The sequence below is a fragment of the Tachypleus tridentatus genome, chromosome 10 (assembly GCF_004210375.1).
Source record: "Tachypleus tridentatus isolate NWPU-2018 chromosome 10, ASM421037v1, whole genome shotgun sequence".
NCBI lineage: Eukaryota > Metazoa > Arthropoda > Merostomata > Xiphosura > Limulidae > Tachypleus > Tachypleus tridentatus.
Window position 1 is genome coordinate 40,926,321 of NC_134834.1, and position 24,477 is coordinate 40,950,797.

At 31.0% G+C, this 24,477-nt stretch overlaps 1 protein-coding gene across 3 annotated transcripts in view; it reads left to right on the forward strand.

Annotated features, from left to right (window-relative positions):
* Positions 1–24,477, forward strand: part of LOC143229127 (uncharacterized) — a 77,940-nt gene that overhangs the window by 35,004 nt on the left and 18,459 nt on the right. For 2 of the 3 annotated variants that reach the window (XM_076460996.1, XM_076460995.1), the window contains 5 exons: positions 6,267–6,497; positions 8,433–8,530; positions 8,998–9,080; positions 16,359–16,568; positions 24,307–24,433. In XM_076460996.1, coding sequence (XP_076317111.1) covers positions 6,267–6,497; positions 8,433–8,530; positions 8,998–9,080; positions 16,359–16,568; positions 24,307–24,433 — 749 coding nt within the window. The remainder of the gene's footprint in view (positions 1–6,266; positions 6,498–8,432; positions 8,531–8,997; positions 9,081–16,358; positions 16,569–24,306; positions 24,434–24,477) is intronic. The other variant, XM_076460997.1, reaches the window with a different exon arrangement.

Below are 24,477 nucleotides of genomic sequence, written 5' to 3' on the forward strand. Positions count from 1 at the left end.
TCCTTATGGGTAGTATAATTTAATTTGCATTATGATGGGAAATATAACTTACTTTTTTAAAAAAGAATTTAATATTTAGATGTAGGTGCTGTTAAGTTTTGTAAGTATGCTATTTTACCAGTAAAATATATGCTTGGGAATGTGCTCAAAGATTATAAATCACAATGTAAACTTTTGTATGGTTTATACATATGAAAGGAATCCAACAAATATTGAAAGATGATTGAGTAACAATGAATGACATCTAATTGACAGGTTCAAAAAATACATTTCCTGTGAAAAGTAATAAAGGATATATTAATACAGCTAAATAAAACTTTAAACTGTTTTCTTTACACATGCTACTTTATCCAATAATACTTTTTGTCTGAGCTGTTTCTGCTCATGTTTGATGGAAAAATATTATTCACCCACAAACTGTATTTATACACATATGAACTAACATTAACTTTTACAACTTACGGGACAAAATAGCTAAGCGTAATGTTAAAACAAATAATGGGTTTGGTTAGATAAATCTTTATTTACACTCTGGGTAAAACTAGTTGGCTTCCTTTGTGTCACAACTGCTTCCAACACCCTTTAGAGGTAAAATTTTTTAAACCTTTTCATTTATCTACACAAGGGAATCCCTGATACAAGTATGCATGTAGAAAAACTGAGATTAATAACATTTGTATTTGTGGATGTTGTTTTAGTTATTTTACTAATTTTTAATGAATATAAATGTAGTAAAATCTATTTTGAGAATGTAAGTGTAATAAAATGATTAATAGCTAAAATAGAATAATAACAAATACTTCAAGAATACAATTATGATAAATTATAAATCTAAAAAACTTCACAAAGTTGTATCATTTATAGATTAAAATTTAATTTCCATAATATATCTCTTCCCCCCCCCTACCCGTCTCTACAGGTTATTGCTTATTTACTTAATATATTATTTTTGGTATAAATGGGATGTTATTTGAATGAGTAAAGCTTTGAGACTTGTGTTCTTTGTACATAAATCCAATTCCAATATGGTTCTAACTACAACTCACAAGATTAACTATTCTTGTTTAGTGCTAACCTCTATATGCAAACTTTTTCTTCATGTGCAAGACTTCCACTCCTTTTTATTGGAACTGCGAGGTTCCAACATATGTCTCATACAAATCATCATGCATCACCTTCTCACCAATAGAAGTATGATATGCTCATGTGATGCAAGTGACTCCATCTACACTTATCTATTAAATTATCACTTTGGGTGTACAAAAACACGTAAAAGATGTTCCATCATTAGTCTATAAATAGGTTGTTTTTTTTTTCTGCTGACCAGCCTTCTGTGGCTTGTGTGGTAGAATTTCTCACCTAGCTTTTTAACTTATATCTCCTTGCTTTCAGGATATTGAGTTGTTTTATCCTCTACCTTTTGTTTTTCCTGATACTGTAAAGATTTTACTTTTCCTGTTCTTCCCATGTTAATTTCTGTATTCTTCCAGATATGTTGTTCTCCCAGGCCAACCTTCCATTCCAGACTGAATGTTAATGTAATCCTCCATTTGAACCACTTTCCTTATGTTTCATGTTTCATCTAAAATATATTTCCTGTTTTTCTTAATTGGTGGGCATTGATGGTTGGATTCTTTTTGTGATTGATATTTCATGCAGCCTTTCTCACTCTACCTGTCTTTTCCTTTATCCAGATCGCTCCTTTTTTTTTCCCAAGATCCTGGCAATTTGGAAGGGTGGTTCCTCCTCCTCTTGTATTTCCCATCTTTATCCTAGACTAGATCCAGATAGGCTTCAATGCTTGGTCAGGGATCTTCATTGCTATATTGTTTGTACTGCTTCTTTTTGGGTTTCATGTTCCCAGTTTCTTATCCACTCTCCCACCTCCTCCCTTGAGGTTATTTCACCTTCTACCCTTACCAGTTGCATCCATCTTTTAGCACAATTGACCTGTTCCTCCATACCTTCTTCCTTCTAGAATTTGTTCTTGATATCCTCCCATCAAATCTGACACCTCACTTTTTCTCATGTTTTTTGTCTTCATTGTCCATACCCAGTATGTTCATCTCCTACTGTCTCCATTATGTTGCAGTTTTCTCTTTGTCAGAGTTTTATCTACCAGCTGTGGCTGTTCTTCAGACTTTGGCATGACTCTAACTGGTAAATTTTATTCATATTTTCTTTTCAAGGGATTGGATCACTCTCTATGGTGAGTGTTGACTGACCAGGTATTCTTTAACTAGAAATCTGCACTATCTAGCCATTTTGACTCATGCTTTATCTTCACGCACTTGCTGTTTAGATGGAGAGGGGTCCACAAGATTGCTTATGATGTTTTTCCATGTCTGGAATGAATAACTCATTATGGTCTGCTTTTCAAAATAATGTTTTGTGGTAACCCATTGTATTGTTTCAAATGATGTTCCTTTGGACTCTCCACCATATTATCACCCTCATTTCTTTGAATGGAGTGTTGGTGTTCTTACCACTTTTCATTTCCAAGCAGCTGTGGTGGTTGACTGTGAAGGCACCCTGAAGAATGAGTTTCACACAATATCTTTCAGTTACAAGAGCAGGGTGGTGGTGTTCTGTGGGTGTAGATGATGTGGTACTTTCCTAATTGTGATAACCATTGACAACAAAGTGAGATATCAGAAAGTGGTTTACCCCTTCATTTTGGAGCCCTCATCCTATCCTTGTGTGGATGTTGATGCCCTGTGGTCAGGTTTTGGATTTAGTGAACCAATCACCATAAGTTCTTACACAGGTATTGGGTATTTTATTTTTCTCCCTTGATTTACTCTATGTTATAGGCCACATGGGATTGTCCCAATCTTCTCCTTGACTATCCTTCATCATCCCTTCTTATAAATATATTATTGCTCTTTAGATGGTCATGTTGATTGCATGCAATAAGCATCCTTTTGATATTGGAACTCAAGTTCCCAGATTGATAGCTCAAAGCTAATCCTTGTGTCATATCTAGGAATTGGAGAGACTCTCAATCCCTTGATTCTTGGGTTCGTAATGAAGGTGGTATGATCCTTATCCTACCCTCATTCGGGTGTTGGTACCTCATGGGCAGGTTTTTGGATGTAGTTGACTTACCAAGTACAGTTTGCCATGCCTAGGGATGCATCCTTTGTTTACCACCTTTCTCATTGTGGAATTTAGTTACTGTATATTTCTATGGTTAGGATCACTTTCTGGCCACATTCTCTCCCACTTAGATGTGCTCTTCTTATTTTCTGCCCTTATATTTTAAATATTGAACAGTTGGGTAAAGCGTATACATGGCTTAAAAGTGGTGCAGTTCCCCTCTTCTGATTTTGGATCTGAATGTCTCATTTCCATGGATATCTTTCAGTTGTTATTGAGAAGTACTTCTGTCATTCCTTTCCTTGCAGTGGTCACTCCTTCTTATCAATGTGGATTCTAGCTAACCATGTGAGATAAGGTAAGTACTGTTATAATTTTCCTACACTGAAAATGTATTTCTAATAGGTACTTACCTTCTCTCACACTTTACACTCTCCCTCACCATATTTTTTAGTGCTGACACCTTCTGCCAAACTTCAAAGTAATAGTTCAGTAGAGAAGTGTAGAGGGAGTCACATACAATCATGTGAGCATGCCATACTTCTATTGATGAGGAGGTTATGCACAATGATTTGCATGAAAGACATGCTCAGATTTTGAAATTCCAATAGGGAGAAGCAGAAGACCTATGCCTAAAGAAATAATTGGAATATAGAGGGCAGCACTCAATGAGAATAATTAATCGTATGAAAGGCACTAAGTATCTCTCATAAATACATGCATTTTCAGTATTAAAAACTATAACTTTGAAGTTGTTGCTCAGGAATAACGAGTAATACTTTTTTGTTGATAGAATGGTATCGACCACTACAAGAAGTATATAGCGAAGGATAGTTGGGATCATTACAGATTTAGTTACATCTCAGTCAATGATGTCAATGATCTGTACAAAATTCATGGTTCCTGTAATGCTGACAAATACAGGCATATCATGATCTATCATGTCAACCTTAAGGAATACAACTTATTGAGGAGGGGTTAATCTACTGACAAGAATGTAATCTCAAGCATACAGCAGGTGTGGGGAAATAATACCAAGAAGAAACAAAAAAAAAGAGGCTAGTAGAGTTCTCATAGCCATGGCTTGACCTCTACCAAGTGATAATATGAATATGCTTGAGGTTATATGAGCATGTGTAAAAACAGCATTCTAAAAAGGCATTAAACAAGCAAATGAACTGAATTGTAGGAAGTAATACAATACATTTAGAATAATATTTCATAATCATATTTGATAAACTGTATGGCAGCACAGAAATGAGGTGAAATACTCTTTGTAAATCAGAGTTCACAATCAGAATACTAGTGCACTGTACAACTTAGTTACTTTTGTATTTTCTATGATAATATTTAGTACCAGTAATAAATCAACAACATAATTACCCTTTTTATATAGCAGTCATTTATGTGTTTCTATAATTATATCCATAACTGTAAGTAATTAGACTTTCTGATCTTGAAGTTATTTATACTTTACATTTTATTTTACATAGTTCAAAATCAAATTCTTACATATTGCTGAGACATAATCACACAATTCAGATACTGTATATATACTTTTACATCTTTCCTCTGACTAAGACTTAATTTGAAGATAAATGATTTAAAATAAAAGTTTCTTTGTATTTCGTGTTTTTTTTTTTTGTTTTTCTTTCACAATGGACAAAAATTACATAACTTTTGATGAGTAATCTGATTATGATATTAAGTGTGTAATGTTATGCTAGAAAATAATTTCTGGAGTAAATTTGAGTAAACTAGTTATATTGGTTGCTTAGGTAATGTTAGTGGTATGTAACTTGGTTAGCTATTAGGTTCAATCATATTTAGCAAAAACAGTTTTAATGTTATACTTTACAATCTTTTCTTTTTTTTTTTTCCACAAATTTCTTGATACCTATATTTAATACTGAGGACATGAAATACAGTTTTCATGATTTTTGTTTACAATATTTGACCTTATGGAATTGAAATATTTAAGATAAATTGTATTTTAAAAATGATTTATCAGTAAAGTATATTTCAAAGAGGATTCATGGCATGACCTGAAATAAAAATAAATTGTATTTTAAAAATAGTTTAGTAATAAAGTATACCTTATAGAGGATTCATTAACATCCTTTTCAAATTTACTAGGAACATGTATATTCAGGATATTCATACATTCTTAAAATAGTGAAAGTAGCCTTTACCAGTGGAGAAAAAAACAACTTAGAATATTGTGAATGTCCAAAAGCACACGTTTTTACATCATTTTGAATCTTTTACAATGCTTAATAGTATACTCATTTGCAGGAAAACTGCTAATGGTAGAGAATTATGTATTTAGTTTTATTACATAAAAGTTTATGTTGCTGTATTCTAGTAGTGCAAAATTAGTTTGCCAATTAAAGTAAGTAATCTTAATTACTTTATTTACTTTAATTAAAATGAGCAATGAAATTAGCAAAATTCATTATGAATATTTTCAGTGAAACATTATCTTGAAGGTGCATTAAAAATTATATTTTTCAGTTTTAGTGGTGATATCAGTGATTTTTTCTAAAAAAACTTTTATACTGAATGGATTCATAAATTGTGAATGATATTTAAAGAGTGGTGAAAAGAACTGATGAAAATATAAGTGAGGAGACTTAAGACTACGTTTCAAAAACTTTAAACCAGGTGGCATCGGATTTATGATACATAATTGTGTTAAATAGTTTACATTCACAGTGAGTAGGATATTAATATTGGTAAGCTATATAACCTCTAATTAACTATGTATACATGTTCCAAGAGACTGTTTTGTATAGATTAATTGTGAGTGTGCAGTCTATTTTGAGTTTACAAAATATTTCTGTATTAAAGAAGAATGCATTTGCATGTAGAAAACTGATATTTCATTGTCTACTTTCACAGGTAAGGGATATGGATGGACAGTTAATCAGTTGTGATATACCATAAAAACTTTAGGTAATCATTGAAGACAGGATATTTGAAACCTGATTCCTCAGATATAAATAGTACTTAGTACTTCCTTAGATATAAATAGTACTTAGTACTTCCTTAGATATAAACAGTAGTTGAAATGTTACTGCTGATATAATTATATATCACCATGTTATAGTGTATTTTAGTTATATTATAAAGGATTGGTCAAAAAATTAATATCTTTTGTTCGACAGTTTGGAATACCAGATTGGATTGTAGACTTGCGTCATTGTGCAAGTCATGCCTTGACCCCACCTTTGGAAATGTTACGAACTGGAGCAGATTTTGCTCTTCAGTGGCTTCGCTTATACTTCTGGGAGCTTGAAAGTATGATGTTGGAGGATTTTATTGTTCTTCCACCTTCTAGTAAACCTGAATCAGCAATCCATGAAAATCTTCTTCACTACCAGCAGCATCTTTATGAGGTGAGTAGTGATAAAACTGATTATGTCAGGTTTACAGGCTTTTTGTGTGTACTGTAATTCCTGTAAAATATTTTCATGACTCATGTTTCCTACATTTAACCTAAAAGCTCTTGCAAGTAAGTAAGTAATCCAATATATTGGGTTTGAACCACATTTTACAAGTGAAAATGCTGTACCCAATTGCATTTTTCAGTATTTTGAATTATTTCAAAGGTTCAGTAATCATGTTATATTTGTTCGTATACATCTTTATTTTCTTAACCAGATAGATGGATTTCTCTGTTTTGTTAAGTTTTGCAGTTCCTGGAGTGCTCTGAAACCTAGCCAGTCTCTAAAGTTTGTGGGATACTCATCTCCCTCTGTGAGTGGTGCCACATGTTTTTACACAAGCTAGAGTGAGCCTGCTATCTGCTATAAAAAGAAAAAGAATTAAATGGTTAATGCTTCAGTGTTAGGATTTTTTTTTCTCTAATGATAGAAACTAAGATTAAGAGTCATGAAGAATATGCTTGGCCAAAGATGCTTACTAAAAATACAGTTTTGACCAAATTTCTTTTTGGGCCATGCTGCATGTAAAATGGTGGTCAAAAGTTGTTTCTACACCAACAATACCATTTACTAAGACTGGAACTTTAAACAGCTGGCATTCTATGCCACAAGTACCAAGACAGAGAAAATGTTTATTTAAAATAACACATAACTAATTAATTTGAAAATGTTACTATATGTATTAAATATGCCTACACTGTAACCAAGATAATATATTACATTTTATTTGGTATGCTGTATTTTAGTAGCGCACATTTTTATTTTCATGCTTATGGATTTTGTAAGTTTGTATATTTTTCAGCTGTTGTAGAAATTGTTATTCACTTCAAATTGTAGGTCCATTTATGCTTATGTGTTATGTAGTAGTGATTGAATGTGTGTCACTGCATTGTTTTATTAGATGTATATTATTTATCTAGTTTGCCATATATAACTTGTAATTTTAACCCTTTTGCAATGGGCTTGGTATAATATATAAAAGTTTGTCTACACAATTGCACATTAAGTTCTTGCACTATAACTTTTGATACAACATATGTATCTTTACAAAATTTGGTAGACTTTTAGTGAAGATTACAAGTATTTTGTATGCAGAGAATCAGATTTTTATTGGAATGTTTTTACTAAAGATTTGTTTGTGAACATAGTCTATTTTGTTATTAGATGAGTGCAAAGTGGTTTCATGTTATGATTAGAAAACTATTCTTTGTCCCAAAAATTTCAAATATTATTTGCATAATCTTTAAAACCTCTTAAATACATTTCACATGTTTGTTTTCACTAAGACTTTGTATATTGTTATTTTTTATGCTCTAACTATGTGGGGTCTGTTATTTAACCAACCATGTAACTATCATAAAAATATTAGGAAATAGTTAATTATGCTTTGTTCATGCTAGAATTACTACATGTTATAACAAGAAAATACAAATGTTTAATTTAAGTAGCTTGAGTCTCATAATGCAATATATTAACTTGTATATTTATTATTTTTAATTATTTTGACCTTCCAGACATGCCTAGCTTCATTACATAACTTGCATTGACACTGTGCATGTGCACTGAGGTCACCTATCCAGTAATATAGAACTGACTTCCCTGTCTTGTCTATGTGTTAGTGGACTAGTATTTTGTAATATACAGTTACATTTCAAATATTATACATTATATATACAGTTATTAAACTTGTATTTCTTAAAATATAGTACAATAAATCAAGAGGTAAAGCAAACAGTTATCTTTTCTTGCTACAAATTTTGTCCACAGTTGTTGTTGTCGGACATAGATTGCTAAGCCTTTTAAAATTTTACATGTGGAGGATATCAAACAAAATTGTTTTTTAGGTTTTATATATAAGTTGAATAAATATATTTTTAATTTTCCCAGATACTTTATTCTGACCTTCTCAACATCAGTGTGAAAAAACACAAAAAACAAGTGAAAAAAATAACAAAGAATATTCAAAAGTTGCTAAGGAACAACAGGTATTTTTAATGAGTTTCATATGTGTGAATTCTAAAGCTAAACTGCAGAGTTGGGAGATGTGTGCCAGGTTTTATATTACATTTTTCAAAAAAGAATTTAAGACAGTATTATTATCTTGTCCAGATTTTACTTTTATGATATTTTTTTGTTTAAACAATAACCTGGCACAAATAATTTTTTTTCTACTTGTATTTTTTACTTTCTATATTCTATCACTGCTTCAACCTCAAAAAATGTCTTTTAATTAAAGTACTACTTTAAAGAGATTAATTATCAAACTATTTATATCTTTTTATTGAGGCATTGGAGTTATTAAAGTATAAAAGAGAATAACTTTTGCTTTATGAATGTGTGCAGAAAGAAAATTGTTAAAATTCTACCTTTTACATGTAATTTCAAGCTTTAAACAAAAACGTATTGTCTTCTGTTGTGTTTAGTAAAGAGACATTTATTTCCATTCTTCCAGCCCTCTTTTCCTAAAGATACTTATTCAACCTGAGTACCTGCTTCATACAGAAGACCAGTTGAATTATCTTCTTCTCACTCATGGTTAGTAATCAATGAAATAAATGTTTTAAACTATGAAAGAACTTCAAGTATTATGATTTTTGTATTGTTATTCTTGCTGTTAGATTTATTTGTAAGAAAGAACTTCTATAAGTAACTGTGAATATAAGTAAGAGTTGCATGCATTTATCTTTAAATACTGTTACTTATTGTGGTTATGTTATGTTGTGCCATTTTCAATCACATTGTTGTTATATTAGTGGAAACAATAAATGTAAGGTTTGTTAAATTTCTTATATATAGGTTTATATCTAGCATTTTTATAACTATAAGTATATTTTATTTTTTGTCATTACTAGATTTACATTTTGGTGCACTTGACAGCATTTGTCATTTGTGATTACAAGTTTTTGTTGTCATCACCAGTGAAGTTTAATTATTATATTACCTTACTGTTGTACTTTGGATAATTTTGATGTGTTATTCATTTAATAACATATTTATTAAATCCTATTATAGTTTTTTTACAGTCCAGGTGGTATTGATGTAAAATTAGTCGCACTATTGTAACAGTCAGTGCAGTTATGCTTGTTTTGATATTCTTACAGTTAGCTCTGTTAACATCCTAACTTGTTATCTTTGCTGTGATGATACCAAGTGCTTAAGTATGCTGATCCCAAGTTGTAGGAACCCTCAAGAGATAGTGCTGTGTTTACAAGTATTATGCACTAACTATGTTAAGCCTGCATGGAATGGGGTGTCACAATCATACCATGCTGGCTGTGTAAATGGTTCAAATGCCTTTTGTTCCTTGGAGAGACAGAATAAATGTTTATTATAGTTGCAGTCTGGCAGTTTCCTTTCCCTTTCTACACAAGAGCCCAACACCCTCCATATAGAACTTTTTATCAGCAATAGTCTTGGAAGAGGATAGGTTGTAAATGCTTTCAAGTTCAGTAATTTGAACTAATAAGCCTCAAGTCAGGTGTGTCTATTGATCTGGAAGACATTGACCTCAACTAAATATACTGCAGTTGTAATAGCAAATCTTGCACATGTAATCTGCAATTACAGCAATTCCCATGCTTTTACTTATTGTGAATCGTCTTTTCAATTCTTCAAATTCTGAACTCCTCTGCCAAGTAAAATATTAAGAAATATCTGTTAAAACAAAAAACATAACTGTCAATATGAGTTAGACAGATTTCTTTTTATTGTGAAAGTTGAAAAATAATTATTATCCTTATAAGTATGGGGAACCCTTTTGCTAGTGTAGTCTGTAATGCCATACAAAATATGCACAAGAACCATGAACACACAGGTGTACAGAGGTTGTTTTTTTATGTAAAAATAATTGTTAAGCATCATCACATTGTTACTATTTGTATTGCATTATCTGGTCATGTTTGCATATCAAAACTCTTGACAATAACTTTGAAGCATAGTTTCAATTTCAGAAGTTTCTACTATAAGGCTGTCATGCCCAAAGCATACTACTCTTACCTGCATGGTTACATACACAATTTAGTGCAGTGTTTCCCAATCTCTGTGGTACTGCACCTAGTGGGCATTTTTAAAATTCAGATTGGGGATGTAAACTTTGAGGGGATGGCGAGGGGTAGACAGAAAAGGTTTGAAGGTTTCAAAGCTATATTTGTTAAAAATAAACCATAATAATTTAATATTATTCTCTTACAATTTTCATTTTATTAAACTATTTTAATGTTCTAAAAATTTATTAGAAGGGACAGGAATGCTTATTTGTTGAAGGGAGCTCTGTAGGAAAAAACAAAAGTAGGGAAACACTGTTCTAATGTATGAGAATGACAGTTTAGTTTTTTAGTGTAAACAATGAATGGAATTTCTTCATATGGAATATCATAAATACCTATTTCATTATTCAGCAGCTTGAGGTATGATATAGTTGAATGGGAGGAATTAATGATAAGTTTGAATTCATATTCTGTTAGTCTCATTTTTGGGTGAATATCCCTGTTGATTATGTTGTTTGCTACTACTTGGAACCTGTGGATTATCCTTAATTATAAGATGCTGCTGTTTTCTTAGTATGTCTGGAGTATAACTTCTTGTGATTCTCTTTTCAAATGATTTTGGTCCCAGGTTGATCCATGCTTCTTCATTGGTAGGAGGGATATTCCCACTTTGGAAATTCTAAATCTTCAATCTTAACTAATTTTTGTTATTTGAATACGTGAAAATTTTGCATTTGAAAGGAGTGATATTTTTACATTCCCAAAAGGATTAGTTTTTGATGACATCATACTATCTATAAAATTCTAAGCAAAGACAAAATCTACCATAATTTTATATTGCTATAATCATCAGGTGACATTCTGAGTTGAATTTTGAAATTAATTTTAATCTAATATATTAAACCCACTATATACACTTCTGGCCAAAATCTTAAGGCCATAAGATAAATAAAGAAAAAATATGCATTTTGCATTGTTAGACTCAGCTACTTATTTGAGTAGAGCTTCGAAAGATGAAAATAAGAAAAAAAAACAAAACTTTTTTAGCATTTAATAGGGAAAATGTGAACATTATGAAATTAACCAAAATACTAGCTGGTCAAAAGTTTGAGACCACACTGAAACAAAGCATTAATCAGTAAACACGTAACAAAATTTAGTCATTTGTGTTCAAGCATTAGCATTGTCAGTGTCTCTTACTGATATCTTCTGTGTCACATTGGGTTAAAACATTGCAAAGGCTAAAAAGTTGGCAGAGTTTGAATGTAGCAGAATTGTCGAGCTGCAAAAGCAAGGTCTCTCTCAGCTTGCCATCACTGGCGAGATTGGACGTAGTAAAACTGCTGTTGCAAATATCTTAAAAGACCCTGAGAGATATGGAACGAGAATTTCAAGTGGTCAGCCCAAGAAACGTTTGCTGGCATTGAGCAAGAGGATTGGATGGGTTGTCCAGCAAGACACCAGCTGATTGTCGAACTAGATTAAGGCCCTTATGGATGTAGAATGCAGCTCAGGAACAATAAGACAGCATCTACGAGAGAAAGGCTTTAAAAACCATAAACGTCTTCAAAGGCCACACCTCCTTCCACACCATGAAACAGCTCGGTTAAATTATGCCGAGAAGCACCAAATATGAGACGTAGAAAAGTGGAAGTAGGTTTTGTTCTCTGATGAAAAAAAATTTAACCTGGATAGTCCAGATAGCTTCCAATGTTACTGGCACGATAAGGATATCCCACTGGAAACATTTTCTACATGACACAGTGGAGGAGGTTCCATCATGATCTGGGGTGCTTTCTCCTTCCATGGAACAATGGAGCTTCAGGTTATACAAGGGCATCAAACAGCAGCTGGCTACATTGGCATGTTGGAGAGAGCATCCTTATTGACTGAGGGCCCTCACTTGTGTGGAAATGACTGGATCTTTCAGCAAAGATTCAACAATACGTAAGCCACTGTTTCGCTTGCTACATAATATTGTAAGAGCTTTCTACTTACATAATTTTTTCTAAGTATAAAAAATTATATCTTTAAATAATTCATACTTGACACTGTTGAAGAAACTTGTAGAGATTTGATATCTTATTCATAAGTTAATTATTTTGCATTTATAGTGTACTCTATATTTTCATAAAGTTATCCATGTGTATTTCTAAGTAGAAATCAAATATTTTTTCCTGTAAATTTAAATTGGCATCTTCAGTTTCTGTTACTTAAAGTATATATATATATTTTGTTTATTAAAACAAACTGCTACACACAGATACTCTAAAAACCATAGCTGTGAGGAGGTTCAATACGTATATTTCCAGGAGATTCTATTAATTGATGTTGTTTTGTTTTCAGTTGTACCACTATTTTTGATTGTTGCAACATTGTAAGTAAAATTTTGGAAAAAGTTTAATAAAAAAAAAGGAATGAACATTTATCATTGATCTCAGTATAAGTGTACATGTATTTGGTACATTCAGTAGATCTAGTTATGCGTAATAATATGTTCCTTATTAGTGAATTCTGTATGATATGAAGTATAAGCTCTCAGAAATGGATGCTATAAATATGATCTGTTAGTGTCCTCTGTATACACTTTTGACTTTAAGGTTTAGCATTTAGCATTTCAGTGTATTGAAGGTAGAAAAAAAAATCAAAATAATGTGAGTATTAATATTTTTTGAAACTTCTTAATACAATTTAAAATGTTTCTCCCCAGAAGCTTTTTAGGGTTAGTAATTTCTTTATATTAATGTCATGAAAAGCTTTATATCTAGTCCATTATTTTTATTCACACAATATTTTGATGTATTTTCTTTTCTAACAGGATAATAGAGTTGTTTTATACATTTAACAAAAAATATTTTGAAAACTGGTATATGTTTCATCTAACTGTTAGCTTATGCCAAATTTTTATATTTCTTTTGAGAAAAAAAAAAGACCAAAAAAGCAACCATTATTTTCAATGTACAAAGCTGAGTCCCATGAACTTGAATGAAAGGTATGAGAAAGGTATTACAATACATAAAATACTTTCGAATTTAAAACATAAAAAACTGCTTTATGTGACACTATACTTGTCCAGGGTATATTTATAGTGTTTTTGGAGTATCTGTAACTCACTCTTTTATAAAAAATAATTTAATGAAAATCTGATTAATTCTTTCAGCATGGGTTTGGTCCCTTGGAGAACCTCATGACCATTTTGTGTTTGTTGTAGTTTTCATAACATAACTTTTAAATTAGTCAGATTATCTGTAAGTATTATGAGGTTTTAGGTTTGTTAAGCAATGTTTTTCTTATACTTTTTTTTTTGCATGTTGACTATCAAACATACAGAATAATTTTCATTTTAAGATTTAAAATATTTCTATGCACCAGAAAATTTTCAAATTCCTTATGCAAGATCTGTACAATGTCCAGATAGTTATCAGTCATTTCACAAGAACACAAACTCTGTATTTTATTTGTTATTTTCACTAATAAATTACCATGTGGTTTGGTGTATCTGATTAATCTTGTAACTGTCATAAAAAATTAGGAAATAAACACAAATTATGGTTTTTTTCATTCTAGAATAACAAAAATTATGAACAAAAACATATGTTTCATACTAAATAGATCAAATCTTGTGATGTTATACGCACATATGTGTATCTATCTATATGTATATATAAAATAGACCTTTCAGCTGTGCCTGGCTAACAGTACAGAGGTTACAATGAAGAGGCATATGCTTACTCATGTAACCATATACAATAATATAAAACTAGCCTTTAGGTTTTACAAACCAATATTGGCTGTGTTTTAATAGGATTGTATTATGTAATATAAATTATTATTATTTAGAAATAATTTATTAAACTTATTTTTCTTTAAGCACAAAACAGCAAATAAAGAAATAAATCAAACAACTATCTTTTCTAGTTATGATCTTGTATTCAGTTGCTGCTCAATGTAGGTTGAGAAGTTTTTTAAATTTCACACATGGTAAATATGAAACAAAATGATAAATTACTATTGATACCACAGAATTCCACTATAATTTATCAAGCTTAGTAACCAAACTGTATTTCAGTCTAAAAAATATGAAAATTCAAGCAGACTAAATACACAATTTATCTGCTTGAAATCTTGGTTCAAAAGAACAAGGTGGTTGCCTAACTCATTAAAATGGCTGGAAAAACTACTATGGAAAGATTCTGATCTTTTAGTTAGTTATTCGCATGTTATATATTGAAAACCATGTAAGGGACTTTTTCCAAAAGTAGAAAGCTGGGAATGGGCCTGCTATGTTTGAGTCAGTACATAAGCAATATCACAGAGAGAGGGAAAAAAAAAAAAGACATGATGTTCTTATTTGTATAAATTGGTAATTTGCATTTCTAATTCATACAAAACTGTAGACTTAGTATTTTATGACATTAAAAACATCTAATTTGAATTATTGCTGTATTCAACATACCAAATGATACACAAAAACTGATGTTTAACTTTGACATGTTTTTTAATATTTACTTTTAAATTGAATAATATATAATACTAAAATTTGAATTATAATCAACAGATTTATCCCAAACTTATTGACATAAATTTATGAAATAGTACTTTAGTAAAGTTTTTAATGTGAGTCAACAAACATGACATGGCCTTTGACCAGTGACTCATCTGTAAAGGGTTTTTAAAAAAAGGCTGTGTTCAGTTGTGGTATAAATATTTCTAGAATCCAATAATAATTAAATATTGACATTATTTTGTATTGTAAAAATGCCAGCATTTACATTGTTATTAATGAATATTATATTAACTAACTTACAGCTATTCTGGATGCTTACCTGGTTTTGGGAAGTGCAGTATCAAATGTATAACATGATGTATGGAAAAACATCTTGCTTCTAAATTATTTTATGGACATCAACAAATATAAAAATGAATTAATATACTTAAAAAATTTATAATAACATCATGCATAAAAATAAGAATCAGATCACTGGTTCTAATCTCCTGGAATAAAGGGGCCTCTTAGTCAAAGAATATATGCCAGGCTGCTGGAATAACTTATCAATACTTTATTGTTCTAGAAATAGGATTAATTTCTCTTGAATTTGACACTTAAACATAAATTAAGCCAACACATGCAGAAACTGTACTTCTCTTTCATATATTTATTTCAAATTTAGGATTGTGACTAATTATTTAAAAATCATTATTCCAATAAACTGAGTTGTAACACTTGCACTTGCAAGTATGATGCCCTCTATCACTCTGCTCATTGTTTTTGATTGAATTATGTAACTGTTTTGGTGAACAAAATACATTTAAGCGTGAAGATGAATGTGTTAGTAAATGTCAAGCAAGTTTTAAACTGTTTGAATATGCAAAATATAACCTTTTGACCCATATTAAGTAAACAAAATGTTCTTTTGTATTCTTCTTATTTACAGTAATAGTATATAATCAATGTTTTCAAATACTGTGCTAAATCACTTTGTAACATTAATACAATAAGTAGAGTTATGAAGGGGTTAAATACTTTCTGAATTTCATTTGTCCCAAAAATCTTTTTCTAAATTTGGACTTGTATATTGTTCACAATTTCCACCACCTGTTATTTAGTTCATTTTAGAAGCAATGTCGTTAGAGATGGAGGACCAGGTAGATTCATAGCTGAGGTGTTCTGTGGGTCTTGCATATTTATTTTCCAACATGCTGTAGTGAAATAGTCTATTTCTTAAAAATTTTGAGTTAATTTTTGAACATTTGAAATTTGTTTTGCTGTTTTGTACTTCATCACCTGGAAAACAATTTGACTAGATATGAATTTTATTTTTTTTAGAAAAGCAGTTTCTGCATAACAGTTCTGTAGGTTTGCCTGCTTCTCTCTTCAAGTTTTGGGAACCTCTTCTGATTACATTATTTATGAAACATGGTAATCTGCAGGCATTCCTAGAAATCTTGTTGTCAGGTAGTTCTGCCTGGAATCAACTGAATCAGAAAATTGCTATAGCATGGGTCACAAAGCTGATATCTTGCCTAGACACTAAAGGTAGGGTTTTTAAGCATGTTAAACTGTACTAAGGTGTTTCACAACTGGATATGGTTTAGAGTTAACATATAAATATATTATAAAAGTAACAGTCACAGGTCTTTGAGTGAACTTATAAAGCTTGTTAGACTATATTTTAAAAGTTGTATGGTTTTCATGAAAATGACTCATTAAAACATTTATTTTCTGTGTAACTTTTTATACTTTCATAAACAAAGATGTTGAGAACAGGACTTTGGAAAAAACAATAGTTTCTTACTGTATGGTAACACAATCTTTGACCAAAGCCTGATAAATTGGTAAGCATTCTTTGGAAAAACATAAACTTATTTTAGTACCAGTACTATTGGTTCCAGAATAATTCCATGCTTCATATGTTCTCTTAAAATGACTTACATTTAATGCTTCTGTAACATCTGAAGGCAATCCATTCCAAAGGCCAACCATCTTGTTTTAAAAAAAAAAAACCTTTTCCCCAACCAAGTTTTCTGTTTTATCTTCAAACCTTACAATTCTCAGTAATAAATGTGGATAAAAGATTATGCATCAATACTATTAGTTCTGCTAGTAATTTTAAACATCTCAATCATATTCCCTCTAACTCTTTTTTTTCAAGAGGAAACAAGTCCAGCAATCTTAACCTATCCACAATGTGTTGAGAAAATAAAGTGAATATTCATTAACTTCTCTGCTCTCAGAAACATCCAGGATGATGATTATTTTTTTTAATCTTCCACATATGTGAAAGAGAGACTGTCAGTTTTATAGGAAACAAATTGATTTCATTCACTGAATGTTATTCACTAGTGTCATAAAATCCAGTTCACATCAGTGTTGTAGCTTAAGTGTCAGTTACTTCTTTGTAACTATTTTATCATTAATTTACACTCCCCCCCATTTAACTGTATTTCTGTTTGCTGTTTAGGAGGACTTTAGCATAGACTTGTGTTGTTACTGATAGATCAAAGCAGGCCTACACTAAGACATAGTTGACACTATCAGTTAAACATTGTTTTGATCAAAATGATTAAACATTGATTGTTCAAACAAACATTTAAAGCAATTATATGAAATTATAGAGAAGAATCTTTTATTTTGAAAGCTTCCTTAAATGTGAAGATTTATACTTGATTCTTTATTATGCTTATTATATATAAGCATAAACTGTGCTATGATTTTATGTCACATCTTCAGTAAGCCTTTTTTTTTACAAAATTAAATTTATTTGAATTAGACAATTCATTGTTTGATCAGGTGGAGTGAATTACTGCAGATGAAACAACAAGACAGTGTTTGAAGTCAAAAGGAAATGAAATACTTTATTCAGTGAATAGGATCTAAATAAGTCAGATAATTGTCCAACAATAAAACTGTTTAAAATAAAAATGTAGATATAATAAAAAGAAGAAGAAAATGATTGAATAGTGTGAAAAGTTATCAGTTAATGGAAATAAGATGATGTAAAGACTGGACTTTTATAGAAACCTTTGGCTTTTTCAAGAAAGATGAAGTGAACTTTTTAAGATCAGAGAGATTTGAATCTGAGAGTGTCAAAACTGTACATAGAACATTTACTCTCTGTATAGCTGAACTGTCAGAAAAGAGGGCACCAAAATCTAAAATTACTTCTGATCTATACGAGTCATATGGTTTTCCCTCCATACACATGGTCAAACAAGATACCATTCAGCTATCCCATAAAACATCTGATAAGTTCCATGACTAGTCAATCTACAAAAAGTATTAGCACATCAGGCTGGTTTTTGCAAGTGATTTGAAACTGGTTTAGTGTATTAAAAAGTTAGAACTTAGAAAAATTTAAGAATCCTGTAAATATGAAGTACGTGCTATGGGAAAGTAATGTATAGTACTTTTATACTTCAATATTATCCATTACACACAAAACAGCTAGAAAAGCAGTAGCTTGAGTTAAGCCTCTTTTGTTGGATTTTGGGAGTGTTCTCCTTGTCTCTTACTTTCAGAAATTCTAACAAAATCCAAGTAGGGTTGTGGATGTGGTAATTTACATTAAAGGTGTAAGCAGTTTAACAGATTTATTATTGATTCATTAATCTATTTTACTTAAGCTGTACTTTGTTATTTTTCCTTTTTATTTATCAAAAATATTTTTGTAATTCACAAATATTGTAATTATAGGTTACAAATCATGCAAATAATGTTGTTTGTAATGCATTTATTGTTTTGATGTAAATTGTAATATCATGAACATATAATATTTATCATATTATATAAAATTTTAATTTGAGATAGTTTGAATTTTTGTACATTAGTTTTCTAATTCAATAAAAATCAGATACAGTGAAGCCCAGCATGGCACTATCTTTTACATTTTCTGTAATGTTTTGTTTGGATACAAAAATATGATTTTAATACTTTAATACACTAGCCTAAGCATTTTAGATAGATATATGTATTTGAAGAGCAAGGAAAAATGAAGCATTTTCAATTCCACGTCATTTGTTTGTGAAAGTTACATGAAAACAAAGTGATTAAAGTTGAGGCCAGGAGGTTAAGGTACTCAACTTGTTAAGCTATTATTGTTGGCTAGATCTTCTTCCTTGTTTGCTCTGGAGAGTTTAAAAGACAAGTACTATTTATTTCTATTTGATGAGGAAAGTTTAAAAGAAAGGAACTGGCTGGTTCATATCTGCTGAGTACAGTTTTGAAGACAAGGTCTAGTTGGTCCCTGTCTACTGAGGAAAGTTTTAAAAAAATACTTGTTAGTTCCTATCTACTGAAGATAAATATTAGTTGGTAATAACTGCTTTGTTTTTGTGACAAAGCATTTTCAAAGCTGTTACTGGGGAAGCCCTGTTTGTTAAAGAATACTATGAAGACAAGTACTGATTATTTCTTATCTGCTAAAGACAAGTTCAAAGATTACTGTCTGATCGATCTTTCTTTACCAAAGATATAGTAGTTAAAAGGTTACTGTCTGATCTCTGTTTACTGAAAAGAAATGTAAAGATTAATGCTCTATAGTCCATTTTTTACTGAGAATAGTAGAAAACAAGTACTTTATTTACTCTATGAATGTGTGCTAGTTATCCTATACTTAATGAAAAACATTATTAAATGTAAGTATTGACCAACCCCTAGCTTTTGAGGAGGAGTTTTAAAAAACTTACTTATCTCTACCTATCTGAAAAATTTTTGGTAAGATTTATTGGCTGTTCTAATTTATTGAGCAGGGTTTATAGCACATATAGTGAATAAAAGTTTCAAAACATGCATTGGATAGTCATTATGTTATAAATTGTTGAATAATGGTACTGTTATATTCTCTAACTAATAATGTGGGTTATTAAGTAAGAGCATGATTATAATCTCTTAGACCTACAGAGTAGGTTGATTTATGACAACTTATATTATTTTAGACTAATAAGAGATATTGAGTGAGAAGATTGTCATAATCTTTTAGACATGCATCATAGGTTGGTATATGGTTATTATATCATCTTAGACTAATAAAAAGGATACAAGTGAGAGCATTATTATAATCGTACAGACATGTAGTGGCATAGGTTGGCATATGAGATCTTTTATTATATTACCTTAGATCAATAATAGGCACTATTAAGTTGGTATATGAGAACTTATTATAATCTGTAAGACTAATAACATGGGATACTAAGTGAAAGCAGTATTATAATCTCTTAGACATGCAGTACAAATTGGTACATGAGAAGTTTTATGAAAATCTTTAAGACATACATTGTAGGTTAGTATGTGCAAACTCTCATTATAATATCTTACAGTAGTAACATTGACTATTGAGTCACAGCATTATTCTAATATCTTAGATGTACAACTTATGTTTGTGTATGAGAATTTTTATTATGTTGTCTTACATCAGCAGTTCTCAAACTTTTTGATCTCAGGACTCTTTACACTCCTTAAAATGATTGAGGACCCCAAAAGAGCTTTTGTATATGTGGGTTATATCTATTGATATTTACCATATTAGAAAGTAAAACAGAGAACTTTTTCAAATATTTCTTTATTAATTCATTTAAAAATAACAATAATAAACCCATTACATATTAAATATGACATATTTTTTATGAAAAATAACTATTTTTCAAAACAAAAAAACATTTTTAGTGTGAAGAGTGGCATTGTTTTACATTTTTGCAAATTTCTTTAATGTCTGGCTTAATAGGAGACAGCTGGATTCTCATATCTGCTTTTGCATTCAGTCTGTTGCATTATGTTGTTTTGGTTGAAGCATATGAAGAAAATCTGGCCTCACACAGATATATAGTTGGAAAAGGGAGTATTTTTAACAGCTTTTTCAAATAATTGTGGATATTCTTCTTTGGTATTACACCAGAACTCGACAAGTGGTAGTTTCTCAAAGGTCAGTTGCAGTGTGGAATCTGAAACCATATCGATGAACTTTTCATTCTCTGTTATGTTAAAATCCATTGGTCTATCCTGCACTTTTAATGGATTTTTTACCCAAGTATGATTTTGTAGCATCATGCATTGGTCATTTGGAACATATTGGTTCACTCAGTTATTCCAGATCTTCTAAATGTTGACAAATTTTATTACACAATATCAAAAAAATAACTTGTTAATATCACCACCGATCTCATTAAAAAAGTCTAAGTACAGGGAAGCTGTCAAGCTCATGATAGCAGATACAAGTTGTCCACAATTCTAATTTTTGCTTAAAGGCTCAAATTTTATTACTTGCAAGAAATACTGTCAGTTGTATTCTTCGGAGTGACAGGCTCACTTCATTCATTTTCGAGATGTCTGCCAAATACCCAAGTCGGAATAACCATAGTTTGTCTCTCAGTCATTCTTTCAAGTAAAAATGATGTTCCATGAAAAAAGTGGCTAGTTCAGCTTACAACTCAAACAATCGCACAAGTGCTCTTCCTCGAGACAACTATCATACTTCGGTATGCAGCAGTAATGCTTCATGTGAACTTCCCATTTTGTCACACAGAACACTAAAAAGACATGTACTCCATGGTTGAGATTTAATAAAGTTAATAATTTTTACTGCTTCATCAAGGACATTTTGAAGTGAAACTGGCTCTTTACCGTAATTGCGTAGCGGGGAAGAATACAACGACTACTAGAACAGTTTGGTGCTACTGCCTTGTTCATGCTAAGGCGCCAGCAGTTTTACCTACCATTGTTTTTGCACCATCAGTGCAAATATCAACACAGTTGTTCTAGGATAAACCATCATATTAAAACATTATTCAACACATTGAATATTTCAGCACCAGTTGTGTTTACTGGCAAGATTTACATAAAAGAAGATCTTCAAGGGTTAGTTGGTGCTGACACCGGATAAATACAAGCAAAACAGCAAGTCCAACCATATATGTAGATGCATTCATTTATAAGGCAAAAGTAGAATTCTGCAGATGAGATATTAACTCAGTCTTCATGTTTGCAGATAATTCTTTAATTCGAGGAGTTACTGTATTGTTGGAAAGTGGCACAGCTGTGATTTCTTTTACTGACTTTTCATCCAGCATGCATTGAGAAATGTCAACTGTACAAGGTTTTATTAGTCTCTCAGCTTTTCCAGCCAGTGCAGTATGATAACTTATCTTGTAAGATGCTTCAGTGTTTTTTTTTTTCATTTTTAGTTTAAAAAGCTGTAACAAGTAATTTTTGGCTTTTAAAGAGCTGATCATATCTACATTTAAAATATTCAGTCCCTTTCAATTTAAACTGAATGATTGGTCTCAAAATTACACTGCAACTTAACTGGCACTATAATACTATTTGAAAATGTTATGTTGCATAAGACACAATAAGGTAAATTATTAACATCTATAAAGCTGAGGGAAAGATAGCTTTTGTCATATTTTCATTTCTTATTTACAGTTTCGCCCAATTTCTTTGGAGTAGATTCCTCCCTTCCATGAGTCAGCAAACTCTGTTATATCAGTTACATCTTTTTCAGCATATTTTAACATAGACGGTGCAGTTGTGTGTTGAGAAAGCGAGTCTTCTAATCTCCCTTTTTGAAGCCAACAATCCATCCTTAAATATAAGAAAAATATTTTAAAATCAGTTTTAGATAAAATTTAAAAAATTTTGAAAAGTTTTCAAAAAATTTGTAAAATGTTATTGCAAAACAAGACAACAAAGTGTACTTACTTCTCGAACGATTGAACAATTGTTTGCTGTTTGATTCCTCTCAGCACTTGTACTCTCCTTCCAGATTTTTCTGTTGGAATGTTAGATTTCATTTCATTCAAGCTTAAGTGTAATTTTTGTATGTATTTATTTTTAGAATAGAGAAAAGTCCAAATTTATCGGGCTCAGCATGGCCAGTGGCTAAGGCACTCAACTCGTAGTCTGAAGGTCGTAGGTTTGAATCCCCATCACACCAAACATGCTGACCCTTTCAGCTGTGGGGGCATTATAATATTACAGACAATCCCACTATTCATTAGTAAAAGAGTAGTCATAGAGTTGGCGATGGGTGATGATGACTAGCTGTCTTCCCTCTAGTCTTACACTGCTAAAGTAGTGGTGGCTAGTGCAGGTAGCCCTCGTGTAGCTTTGTGCGAAATTCAAAACAAACCAAACCAAATTTATCGACCGTACAGGTTAAAATTAATTTAAATCCCAAATAAATTTAATGAAAGTTTGATCCAAAATATTATCACTTATATATGCAAAAACATGAGAAAGAAATCTTAGAACTTGAAGGCACAGCCTTCCTTCTTAAAGACTCAAAACATACTAAGATATTATTTGCCTTTTTCACTCTCATTCTCTCACTTGGTTCAAAATGTACAAAAATGTTTCATTGAAAGAATTGTATTATGAAAATAGTTTTGACCTTGCAGACCCCCTGAAGGGGCTTTGGGGACACCCAGGGGTCCTGGGACCACACTTTGAGAAATGCTGTCTTAGATAAATAGCAGGGGATACTAAGTGAGAGCACTATTATAATATCTTAAACGTGCAACATAAGTTGGTATATAAGAACTTTTAGTATATTTTCTTAGACTAATTATAACTAGATACTAAGCTAGAGTATCATTATAATCTCTTAAACATGCACTTTATGTTGGTATATGAGAACTTTTATTATAATTACTCAGACAATCAGTGTAGGTTAATACAGGAATACTTCTATTCTATTATCTTAGACTCACTGCATGGCATGTTAAATGGACATCATTTTTTTTTTAGAGATTTGTAGCATAATCTAATAAATGAGATTATTATTTTAAACTGAAGGTTTGTAATGATTGTAGTTATTTTCAAACTGTTAAAAAAACTAGTGATGTAGTAGATACATGTTTGGTATTTATATATATTATCATGTTGAACTACTAGCGATATTGACAGTATTGTGCTATCAAGTGTAATGTTTGATTTATCAGATATTACCATCTGTGGGACTTTTAGCAATGCTCTAGATGTAATGTTATGAATGAAATATGTGGTTTTAGTAAACGTTATTCTTTGTTGGACTGTTAGTAATGTTAGACATGATTTTAACATGGGATTTCATCTGTGAAACTATTAGTGTTGTTGCAGATTTTGTGTTAGCAAATTAATTTTAATGTGAATATTATATTGGAGTTCTAGTGACATTAGAGGCTATGTTGTAGTAGATATTATTAACACTGGAACTTAGTTTGTTATAGTTTTTAAATACACTGAAAGTGTGAAGAAAACAAATAGAATGGATATACAGATTATTAATTTTATTGTTTTGAAGAAAAATCCAGGAGATATTCAAGACTACAGTTGTATCGATCAAAGTTACTTTCTCAGTTGAACTGGCATGCACTTTTGGTGGCAGGATTAAAGTCACCAAACAAGAACATGACAGGTGTTCTTCCAATGTAAGTATTATATTTGTATTTCTCCAGTATTTTGTATATTGCGG